This window comes from Mus caroli, unplaced genomic scaffold (assembly GCF_978045245.1).
Source record: "Mus caroli unplaced genomic scaffold, Mus_caroli_1 scaffold_10, whole genome shotgun sequence".
In the NCBI taxonomy this organism is placed as follows: domain Eukaryota; kingdom Metazoa; phylum Chordata; class Mammalia; order Rodentia; family Muridae; genus Mus; species Mus caroli.
The window spans coordinates 82,424,369-82,436,667 of NW_028227265.1; the positions used below are offsets into that span (position 1 = coordinate 82,424,369).

At 47.8% G+C, this 12,299-nt stretch overlaps 1 protein-coding gene across 2 annotated transcripts in view; it reads left to right on the forward strand.

The window, feature by feature from the left end:
* The window catches only part of Wwc2 (WW and C2 domain containing 2), a 167,165-nt gene that overhangs the window by 134,246 nt on the left and 20,620 nt on the right, over positions 1-12,299 (forward strand). Inside the window, exons 15-18 of one of the 2 annotated variants that reach the window (XM_021169475.3) lie at positions 1,365-1,557; positions 3,422-3,586; positions 7,818-7,939; positions 10,199-10,403. In XM_021169475.3, coding sequence (XP_021025134.1) covers positions 1,365-1,557; positions 3,422-3,586; positions 7,818-7,939; positions 10,199-10,403 — 685 coding nt within the window. The remainder of the gene's footprint in view (positions 1-1,364; positions 1,558-3,421; positions 3,587-7,817; positions 7,940-10,198; positions 10,404-12,299) is intronic. The other variant, XM_021169476.3, reaches the window with a different exon arrangement.

Consider the following 12,299-nt stretch of genomic DNA (forward strand, 5'->3'; position numbering starts at 1 on the left):
AAGGTGTGCGACACTGCGGCCTGGTGATGAATAATGATGAGGAAGAGGAAGATTAATGTATTTATTTTAATGTCTGGGTCCTTTGCCTGCATGTATGTCTATGTACCACATGCAAACCAAAAGAGGGCATTGGCTCTCCCAGAACTAGAGTGGCAGCTGATAGTGAACTGCCATGTAGGTGCTAGGAACTGAACCAGGGTCCTCTGGAAAAGCAGCCAGTGCTCGAACCACTCAGCTGTCTCCCCAGGCCTGCCTTCACTTTCTGAAGGTCACCGACTCAGTCCTGTCTGCTGTGGAAGCATTGAGATGAGCCAGAGGGATCCGGTACAGAGCAGCTGGAACCTGCTGCAGGCCGAAGGGACAGGCGTCCTTTCCTTCTGTTTGACTCTCTGACTGGATACTTCTCCATGAAGACCCACCCCCACCCCCAACCCCAGAGCCTGCAGCCCTCTGGGGGTGCTGAGCCTTTCATCAGCTGCCGGAGGATGTCTAGTGCTGGGTCTTTGTAATTAACGTTGATACAGAATTAAAAATAACATGGAATTTTCAACTATGGGATTGAATTCACAGGTTTTTTTTTCCTAACTAGAAAGAAAAAACTGACATATTTTAGAATGTAAGTTAGACAAGAGTGTGAATTGAAAAGGGGAGATTTTGTGGATTTCTCTTCCTGGAATTAGGAGAATACCTCAGGCTGCTTCCTGGAACTGTGAGTGTTCGTGGAGTGTCGGATTCGCTCCCTGAGGAGCGCTGGAATCACTGCCATCGCACACTTTGCTCTGCATCTGTGCAGCATGAGATCCTCTGAGAGTCTGTCACATCTGCGACTTCAGAGATGCTAAACAATGATATTTTTGAACCACCACTTCATCTGTTTTCCGTCTTGTTAACAGTATGCTCCTTGGCCTTTCTTTCTCTCTCTGGGGTAATATATGCCATTCCTATGGTTGCCCATCACCAGTCTCAGTTTGGTGCTGAGAATGAGGGTTCTTTGAGAGAACATCACGCGTATCCGCCTTCCGTGTGTCTCCACCTTCTCCAGCTCAGAAGCAGTTTACTGTTCAGTTGATGGACACAGGGAGGTCCGTCCTGTGGACTCATCCTCCTTGCTTTCCCATAGTGCCTTTCCTGCAGCCTCGTGGTGACGGCAGACTGGGTGTTTTATGTTCAGGGGCCCGGTGGGCTCGGGTGGGTTTAAGAGCAGAGTGCATGCAGCTGAGCTGGAATTCAGCACGGCTCTTTCATCTGATAATGCCCTCTGTGCCTCCTCATTTTCTCTCCTTTGTAGCTAACTGCAAGCAATAGCTGCAAGTCCACTGTAATTGCCGTACCCATGAGATTCATTCCGTGCTTATTCTCGGCAGGTATTTTAGGGTCGCTCTGCTTCCCTCCTCTGCGGATGTCAGCTGTCTTTTTCGAACAAAAGTCCATCCCCCCACCGAATCTGTGCTGTACAACGATGTGTTCAGGGTGGCCATTTCTCAGGCAGCCCTTCAACAGAAGACGTTGAGAGTTGATCTCTGCTCCGTCACTAAACACCGCAGGGAGGAATGCCTGGTAGGCACCATCGCCATAATCATCCTAGTCACTGTCAAATCACCCCGGTCCCTGTCCTGCAAAGCCGTTCTCTATTTACCACTTCACCAACAACAGCTACAGCTCTTTTTTGTTTTGTTTTGTTTTTCTTTCTTTATTTGGGAGTGTGCGATGGTATGCGCATGTGCCAAGGCACGGATGTGATGGTGAAAGAAATTCATTCTCTCCTTTCACCACGTAGGGTCTGAGGATAGCGCACAAGTCTTCCGGCTTGGTGGTAAGCACCTTTGCCCACTGAGCCATCTCGCCAGCCCTGGATTTCTTCTTTTTCTAAAATGTTTTTCCTGTCATTCCAGATTTTTAAGTTCTGCTTATAAGCTATAATGTTCTGTAGAGCTTGCATTTTCGCTCCTGTCTTTTGAGTGTGGAAGAACTCTGGCCTCTACTGAGGCCATCACCGTGGAGCGCATGTGTAGTTTCCAGTGCTGGGCTTGTGTGCAGTGTTCGCTGTGTTAAGCTCCTTTAAGCCTGCAGCGATGTCATGGAAGTTTGATGATGGAAAATTCAGTTACCTCCATTTCCCAATAAACAACTGTCCAAAGTGGATTATGCTCCTAGATGCTGGAGCTGAATATCAAAACCGTCCATCCATGATTCATGGATTCAAACTGAAATAAAGTGACCAGGTGGTGGTGGCGGGCGGTATACACCTTTAATCCCAGCACTGGAGAGTCAGAGGCAGGGAGATCTCTGTGAGTTTGAGGCCAGCCTGGTCTACAGAGCTAGTTCCAGGACACCCAGGGCTCCAAAGAGAAACCCTCTGTCTCAAAAAAAAAAAAAAAAAAAAAAAAAAACCCACCCACAAACAAAAAAGAAAATAATTGAAAGTGTGTGTGATTCCTTTATTCAGCCCATGTGCCCTTCCGTTATACTAGAGTATCTAGACAGAAGTGTTACTGCTTGGAGCTCTGCGATTCAATTCAGTAAGACTGTATTTAGGACACTGCTGTGCACAGTTAGTTTATCATCTCCCTCTATGTGCCTGGCGCAAATGCAGGCATCCAGACAGCGCACACATGGTCAAAACAGCTGGGTTTGGCACACATGGTCAAAACAGCTGGGTTTGTCTGGTCCAGTACAGGAGTAGCACATTTAATGGTGACCACAGGGAAAAGGACAATAGTTTTCCTTTGTGTGCGTGTGTGTGTGTGTGTGTGTGTGTGTGTGTGTGTGGTTTTGTTTTTTTTTTTCTTTATTTGAAAAAAAATATACTATCTCATGATAAAATTAGAAAGAAAACAAGATGATTCAGTTTGGCCATTAGACATCATCAGTACAGTACATAGCATGTGTAATATGTGTCAAAGGCTCCAGTAAAATTAATAAGTATGTTAAGCAGTAGCCTCGGAGAAGCAGTGCACTTGGGGTTAGACTCTGACTATGAGTTGGTGGGATCTCAAGTGGACTTCCTTTTCCTTTTTTTTTTTTGAGGGGAGGTGGCCCCATGGGTTAGGCTCTCCTGCGCATGTGTGAGCGCCTAGGTGTAGACCACAGCACTTGCGTGCCTTAACCCCAGTGCTGGGGGCTAGAGGTTCAGTGAGAGACCCTATCATTCCTAAACAAGCAAACAGTGAAGAAGAAACTGAGGAACATGTCTCAAAGTCGTCCTCTGACCACTGCACAAACACTCAAGAACACACCGGCACACAAACACAGGCACGTGCATACACATACGCACACAGGCAGCCCCATATGTCACCAATAGTGTGTTGCTTCTGCTTTAAGACAATTCTCGCCCATTTGCCTTTGTCTTACCAGAAAGAACAAATACTAATTTAAACTCTCATTTTTCTCTCTCTCCCTTCATTTCTTCCACTTCCCGTAGGCTGGGACGCAGATCAGCCTGGCGGATTTACCATTTTCCAATGAGATCTTCATGCTGTGGTATAATTTGCTTCCTTCCAAGCAAATGCCTTGCAAGAAGAATGAAGACGGAAACGAGGAGCTTGGAGCTCGGTCTAAGCAGCCGACGCTCGACCCTATAGACCTGGTGAGTCGGAGCTGGGAATAGCAGTGGTGTGCCGTGGAGCACAGCCTGTGGAGGGCAGGGGTCTGCTGGCCTTCGTGAGTATCTCTTCCTTTCCCAAGCCCCGCTTGCTCCCAGCAGCCTAGGAGAGACCAGTCCAGCTTAGATTCAAGTGGAACTCATCTCCCATAAAGTAATTACTTGAGGCTTTGTTGTTTTAATGCTCATGGGAACCTTCGACTTTAATTCATATTTTTAATTCATCTCATCATTGAGATCATGTAGTTGATGCCACAATACAAACACTTCCATTTTGCAAATTACCAGTTTTCAGTCTGGAGGCATGTTAGTTTTCCATCTTTGGGTATCAATATTCTTAAATACCTTTTTTTTTTTTAAGATTTATTTGTTTATTTTATGTGAGTACACTGTAGCTGTCTTCAGACACACCAGAAGAGGGCATCAGATCCCATTCGAGATGGTTATGAGCCACCATGTGGTTGCCGGGAATTGCAACCACAATTGGGGTTGCTGGAAGAGCAACCGGTGCTCTTAACCACTGAGCCTTCTCTCCAGCCCCTTAAATATCTTTCTGTCCAGAAATGTGTTTTAACTAGGAGATGGTTTCTTCCCTCCTCACTGAGAAGTCTGCTGCAGCACAAGGCTGGCCTCCGCTGCAGAGGTCCCTCTGTTTGCTTGCCAGGCCTCAGCTCCTGTGCATTCCGTGCTGGGATCACAAGGATTTGACCGCCACTCCCAGAAGTCATGCTGGGGACCAAACTCGGGTTCTGGGGCACCACAGTCGCCTTGCCAACTGAGCCATTGCCTCTGCTGTCTGATGATGACGCGAAGCAGTCCCTCCTCATCTCCATCTAGGAGAAATCTGAGAGAACATCAACCGTAATTTCTTAAATGTCTGGTGAAAATTCAATGTCTATTTGTTCTGACTCTCAGAATTTTGTTCTTGAATTGGTTTTGGTACCTATGTCTTTTTAGGAACATATTCATTTCAACGAAATCATCTTAATTCAGCTCACATTGAACTGTTCTAGTATTTTCTCATAATTGAGTTCATATCTGAAAGGTTATAGAGATGTTCAGCCGTTAAAAGCTACAACTCTGGGCTCTGGGCTCCTGCTCCAGGACTGTGTCTGCCTGGATGCTGCCATGCTTCTCGCCATGATAATAATGCACTGTAATGTAATGTAAGCCAGGCCCCATTAAATGTTGTCCTTATAAGAGTTGCCTTGGTCATGGTGTCTGCTCACGGTAGTGAGCACCCTAACTAAGACACCCACAAAGACTGTGGCCTGATAGCGGAGCTTGTGTCCATCTGGCTTACGGGTTGCTTTCCAGACTCTGACTCTAAGTTGGGATATCTTTACTACTTATGTCAGGTTCCTGCAGACGGCCATAAGTCAGGCTTGGTTTTCAGTGGAGCACACTTAGCCGGCATTGATTGGCGAGCTAAGGTCACTTGTACTTAGAGTTAGTATTGAGGGGCTGCTGTTTCCTACAGTCCTGTTGGCAGCAGCTGGCTGATTGGATTTTGTCCGCGTGTTAAGGGTTTGTTTGCTCTGATCATGTGATTTATTCCTTCCCAGAGGAAGAAGACAGGAGAGCTGGGAAGGAACTCTCAGAGTTCCCACCATGGTGGTGAGGTTGTCAGGAATGCGTGTGTGCGTGCGTGTTTCCACCAGTTTTTAGTGAGCACTGAGCAGGGTATAGTAGCCTCGGTGGACAGTTCCTCCTTTCAGGGTTTATCATTCTGGGGTTCCTGGTGGTGCATTGCTCATCAAAAGGCTGATGCTCCCACCCTTGCATTCAGGTCGGCCTTTTCCCTTATGGCTTCTAGTGGCCCTCCACTTTGTTTCGTGGGTTTTCCCCTTGGTGTACAGGTTTGTGGTATATTTATGTGAGTGCATGTATGTGAGCATCCGTGGCAGGCCAGGGGACAGTGCCAGCCCCCACTCGTCGGGTGCTTCTCACTTTGGTTTTTTTTTTTTTTTTTTTTTGGTTTTTCGAGACAGGGTTTCTCTGTGTAGCCCTGGCTGTCCTGGAACTCACTCTATAGAGCAGGCTGGCCTCGAACTCAGAAATCTGCCTGCCTCTGCCTCCCAAGTGCTGGGATTAAAGGTGTGTGCCACCATGCCCAGGTCACTTTGGTTTTTGAGTCAGGACCTCACTGGCCTAGCCTTTGCCCTGCTCTCCATATGGCCACGCCTCCCCAGCACCAGTATGGTGGACGTGTGCTTCCAGACGTGTGCCGCGGTGCCCAGGTCCTTTCACACAGGTCCAGAGACTCAAATCCAGGCCTCCTGCTAGCAAGGCAGCCACTGCACTGACTGATCCATCGCCCCAGCCCCTTCCTTGTATTGGTCCCTTGGCTTAAGAAAGTTCCCTCTCCGGCCATGTCTGTTTGCAGCTCTAAGCATTTCTATTCCTTGAGATCTAAGGATTAATATTTAAAAATATAAAAATAAACAATCCATAAGATGAGCTAGAAAGTACTTTGTTCTTTGCCAGCGTGTGTCCTGGTTGGAGAGGTTGTGGTTTCTTCTGCTCCTCGGATTGTGGGTCTCCCCTTTGTTTTCTAGTCAGACTCCACAGGTTGTGGTAAGAAGGGCTGTTAGTCCAAGTAGCTCAGCCAAGTCCAGCCACTGTGCCTCCAGAGAAGTCTTGTGGTTGGCTGCTTTCTGCCAGGCTCCCCCAGTCTGACTTCCCCAGGCTGAGCAGACAGTCCTGCCTCTGTTGCTGTGGAGCCCAGTTGATGTGTAAGGCTCTGTGCCTTGGGCTCCAAGGGTGTGCAGAGCCCGGCCACCTGTGCTCCAGCCCCTCTACTGGGATGCTGCATCAAGTTCTGCCACCAACTTCCTGTGTCCCTGATCAGAGGGTCCCCAAATGGCTTGTCCTGGCAGTGGCCATGGTATCAGAGCATGGGGGGTGTCAGGACTCTCTGCTTCAGGCTCCTTTACCAAACTGTCTCTCTCCCTCAGATGCCAGTAAGGCGCCGTGCTCCACTCTTCCTCCCAGTGTGCTCAGCTCAGCCTGTGGCTTCAGTGTTCAGCGGTACAAACCTGTCCCCTGGTTTTCTCTTACCCCCAGTTCTTAGGATGATCAGGGGCAGAGTCCTTGAACATACCTCCCTTGCCGTGACTAGGGCACCAACTAACCTGTCTTAGCTGTTTGTCTTCTCTGTTGGTGGCTGTTTGTCCTGACTTCTCTCCCATCCATTCCCATGGACATGGCCTTGTGAGCTGTCATCTTGCCACCGACCCAACCTAAACTGTTAGAGCGGACCCCGCCCTGTCTCCTCCCACTGCTCGACAGGTTCTCTCCTCCCTGCCATGCAGCGGCTGTTTTCCTATGCATTGATGTGGTTTTCTTTGTCTTCATGTTAGTAGAAGAATCTGTAATTTCATCAGTTTTTCTTTAATATGCGAGTTGTCAAAGTTTAATTGCTGTCTCTGATAAACTGCAGTGTGTGAATCACTTGTGGCTCTGCCTCTGTTGTCTACTGGGTTTTTTTTTGGGTGGGGGAGGGGGGTTGGCTTCCTACCCTTAGCTGTTGGTGGAATGCTGGCCGTATTGAATAAGAGGCTGTAAAAGCGCCAGCTGAAATACTGCTGAGAGGAGCTGATGCTCTCTGGAAGGCAGATGACACCATGGGAAAGTTGCCTGCATCACCTGGGGGATTGAATTCCAAGTTTTCTCTCTGTGAGCCCTGTGAGGCATGAGATATCTGCTGGCTGTTTAGGTTGCTAGTGGCTGGTTTTGGCTTTCGCTGTGTCTGGCTTTGTACAGATGTAGCCTTGGAAGGCAAAATGTGTAATGTGGGGCCCACCTCACCATTCATTTCCTCAACCCCTTTTATGTGGACTGCCTTGGTAGCTCTGCACTCCATGCTGGTGTTTGCATGCTGTGGGCTGCGGGGCCACCATTCCAGGCGCCCATCTGTTGAGCCTGCAGGCCTCACAGCTAGGTTGACAAATGCCGTTAGAGGAAGCACTGGCAGTGATGGTCACCTCTCTTCTGTCTTCGCTCTCTCTGGGACCTCAGCCCTCCAGCCTGACAGCCCCCTGACAGTCCTCTTGCCTTGCAACATCTGGGAGTTTGTTTTTGGTTTCATTTTGCTCAGCTTTCATATCTGTTCTCAGCAGGTCTGGTTCAAGCTGTTTCTTCACAGCTGGAAATGTAAGTCTGCATCAGATTTGGAGTGTCTGGTGTTAAGTGCCGTATGGTTTCCGTTCTGCAGGACGCCGTGTCAGCCTTACTTGCAAGAACTTCAGCTGAGCTCTTGGCTGTGGAACAAGAACTGGCCCACGAGGAGGAGGAGGAGGAGCTGAGGCCAGAGCAGCGGGGTCCAGGGGGAGACTGGTGAGCAGCCTCTGCCTTTCTCTGGGGAACTTGGGCCAGTCTTAGTTTCTCTCAGGACCTTTGGGGTGGCTTATAGGTTCCTATCTTAGTTTGGAACTGTGGCAAACAGTGCGGCATCAGGGTGTGCTGGCTGGAGCCTCTCCCTGTCATTGGAGAGTTAGAGGAAGGAAGGGAGAAACTGGCAGGGTCAGCCCACTGGCTGGGCTCTTTCTCTTGCTGCCTGTGGCAGTGCCTACTGTGTGCTGTGCATTTGATTTTTGTCTACACTTACTTTCATTTAGAAAGCTATGAAACCTTATTTTACAGAGCAGTGGTTCTCAGCTTGTAGGTAGGGACCCCTGAGGTCTGACAACCCTTTCACAGGGATCGCCTAAGACCATCAGAAAGCACAGATATTTATGTTGATTCATAACAGTGTCAAAATTACAATTATGAAGTAACAGCAAAATAATTTTTATGATTAGGGATCACAACAATATGATGTATTAAAGGGTCGCAACTTTCTCTCTCTCTCTCTCTCTCTCTCTCTCTCTCTCTGTCTCTCTGTCTCTGTCTCTCTCTCTCTCTCCCAGAAGTATCATTCAGGATGTTCTTAGGCAATGTCGCTATTACCATTGCAATATTGGTCTTGGGTTTCCTCTTCTGTGTCAGCAACCCATCCTTTAAGGATGCCGGGTCGTGTGTCTGTGTGTCTGTCTGCATGCAAAGGCCATCTCCTAGGTGTCTGCTATATTCTCTAAAAAGACATTTTAGCCAGTGCCTCCATTTTGAGTAGCTTTCATGTATAAACGAATTCAGATTAATTTTTATGAACAGTCGTTATACTGTTATGTGCAGTGGGACGACTGCTGGCGTGTAAGGTCTGAACGAGTGAGTATGTATGTACACATGCAAAGATAAAACATGTTAGACATTCAGAGTGATGAGGAATGTCACGAATGTTAACATGGATATTTGTAAGGAAGGGCTACAGCGTGTGTACAAAGGCACAGGGACACCGTGGATAAGGCAGCATGGGAGAGACAAACGTTCATAAGGTTTGTCCTAGCGTCCCTAAGCATCAAGCTTTTCTGCCAATTCAAGGAATGGGCTTAAAAGGGGGGCTTTCAGTTCTCTGTAGTCATCATTGGTTCTCCCTTGTGTTCCCTTCATGGCCGGACACTTAATAACCAGTCTGTGTCAGTCTGCCAATATGTCACCCATTGTGGTTAAGGCTTGACACTTAAGTCAGTGAAAAGGATTCTTTCTAATTTTAGGACAGGAAACTCAGCAAAGCGTGCCATGTTCCAACCTCACAGTGGTCCTGCAGTGTCACTTAGTATAACCTGATTACAGATTTTTGTTTTATTTTTACTTTTTTAAAGATTTATTTATTATTATATCTAAGTACACTGTAGCTGTCTTCAGACACACCAGAAGAGGATGTTAGATCTCATTACGGATGGTTGTGAGCCACCATGTGGTTGCTGGGATTTGAACTCAGGACCTTCGGAAGAGCAGTTGGTGCCCTTAACCACTGAACCATCTCTCCAGCCCCTGATCACATACTTTAAAAATATTTTTTTTATATTTTTATTTTTTATTTTATGTGTATGGGTGTTTTGTCTACATGTGCACCACGTGCATGCAGTTCCCTAAAAAGCCAGAAGAGGGCGTCTGATCCCCAGACCTGGAGTTACAGAGGTCTGTGAACTGCTGCCCGGAGCTGAGAGCTAAACCTGGGTCCTCTGGAAGAGCAGCCAGTGCTCTTAACCACCGAGTGAGCCGGCTCTCTGGCCATGTGGTCATGTCCTTGTCACCTCTCACTTTCAAGCCACGAGCATGTGAGGCCATCAGTCACCTGATAGTTCACACAGCTCTGTGCCTGCCTGACAGTGAACAGTTAGTGTTAGGTAATCCTCACGTCTTAGCTAAGAATAGTCAACTGTTTTATGACTAATTCTACAGTGAATTGAATAATATCAAGTTATTTTATAGTGACTATCATGTTTTTATATGCTGAAGTTAAAACTTGTCTGTGGTCCTTGGATATTTCTGTTGAATATCGGGAGACTTGGCCAAGTTTCATAAACTTAATATTTTGTAGTGGTGATTTTGCTCTGGATTCCTGAAACAATCTTTTTTCTTGATCTACTTAAAGAGCTTCCCGCTGTCACAGCGTGTCTTCAGTCACATGTGTGACTCAGTTTCCCCTCAGGTAAATGGGTCACCAACCTACTCATGCAGCATGGAACAGGCCTGCCACACTGACAGTGACAGTTTTCTTCTGTTTCACCGTAGCCTAACGATGCTAAGAGAGGCCTCTGACGAACCCGCGGTTGCAAGAGAGTCTGGGGTTCCCTTGGCAGAGGGCAGCCGCTGCACAGAGGACCCGAGGCCATGCCCTAGGGAGCCTGAGACAAGCCAGTGTAGGAAGGAGCTTGCTGAAGACCCTGGTCAGCTGCCATCTGGACTTCCCACCCTGGTAAATGTTCACTTCAGCCTGCTAAAACAAAGCCTCTGTAGACGCCACCCAAGGGGTTGCTTGTTTCCTCTCCTACATCAGGATTGGGCTCCCAAGCTCACTGCAAGGCTTTCGTGGGAACCCACTACTCAGCAGCGAAAGCACTTTACAGTCCACGCGGCCCAGGAAATTAATCCTCCCTTTATACTCGCTCCTTGATAGCTCTAAACGTTCTGTGAGTGCTTGTTAAAAGTGTTGTCTGGAGCCGGGCGTGGTGGCGCACGCCTTTAATCCCAGCACTCGGGAGGCAGAGGCAGGCGGATTTCTGAGTTCGAGGCCAGCCTGGTCTACAAAGTGAGTTCCAGGACAGCCAGGGCTACACAGAGAAACCCTGTCTCGAAAAACCAAAAAAAAAAAAGTGTTGTCTGAGACTAGAGATGTAGCTGAACTGCTACAATACTCACAGCACTGGGTTCAATCCCAGCACCATACAAATAGCCACAGTGGGCACGCCGCTGTGTTTCTGGCATTGAGAAGATACAGTCAGAGGACCATCAGCTGTGTAGAGAGTTTATAGACTGGCTGACATACAAGGCCCTATCTCCAAAACAACCAACCAACCAATAACCAAAAAAAACCATTTTTTTTTTAATTAAAACAAATATTTTCTGACCCAGGTGTGGTGAATCCTGTAATCCCAACCCTCAGGAGGCTGATGCAGGAGGATGATGAGTGTCAGGCCAGCCTGGGCTCCATGGCAAGACTCTCTCTCAACTAAATCTTGCTTCTATTATAGAGAAATCAGGGGCAGGCAGGGGCTACTTAATGGTATCAAGGTGCAAAGCCTGTTTCAGTATTAAACATGAAGTAAGAATTCAGAGTTCACCTGGGCTGGCTGAAGTTCTAGCAGAAACCTGTTTTGAAAGATGACATTGATTTGGTTAGGCCCAGTGTCTTATTTGGGGTTCCCATTGCTGTGAAGAGACTCCATGACCAAGGCTACTCTTATAAAGGAAAACATTTAATTGGGGCTGGCTTACAGGTTCAGAGGTTCAGTCCAGTACTGTGCAGGCAGGCAGAGGGAGCTGGAAGTTCTACAGCTTGATCCACAGGTAGCCAGAGGAGACTGCCTTCTGCAGGAGAAACTTGAGCCTAGGACCTCAAAGCCCACCCCCACAGTGATGCCCTTCCTGTAGTAAGGCCACACCTACTCCAACCAGGCCACACCTCCTAATAGTAGCACTTCCCATGGGCAAGCATATCCAGACCAGCACACCTAGGGACCATGAGTATGAAACAGACCCCGGGGGTGAGCAATAAATCCAGTGCCATCATTGCCAGGGCGTTTTCCCTGCCAAGACTGCATTGCCCGTGGGTACATACAGGGCAGGGAGATAAAACTCTCTGGAGAGTCAGGCTTAGGCAACAGCATCTGGTTTATTGCATGTGAACAAACCACTTGTATAATGGAAGCCTATTGACCGCACATTACCTCAATGGATACTGCGTGCTTGCTCATACCACCTGCACCCATGGCTGTGCACCCTGTGTGTGGCCACAGTGGCCAGAAAGAGGGAGTCAGATCCCCCAAAACTAGAGTTGCAGACAGAGGTGAGCTGCCATGTGGATACTGGAAATTGAACCTGGAGCCCTACAAGGGCAGCCAGTGCGCTTAACTACTGAGCCATCTCTCCAGAAGGTATATTGAGTTTTTAATCCTTTGATCATTTTACCTTGTTCTGACAAAGATCAGTTTAATGATAATACATGTCCAAGTAGGGATTCTTCAAAGTAGAAAGCCACTCCCCTCTCTCCTTCCTACAGCATGGTTCTCTGTAGGACAAGCCTTGCCACAGCACTAGAGGACTCTCGGAGTAACTTTAGATATACGCCCACTTCCTAGAAGAATGGCACCCA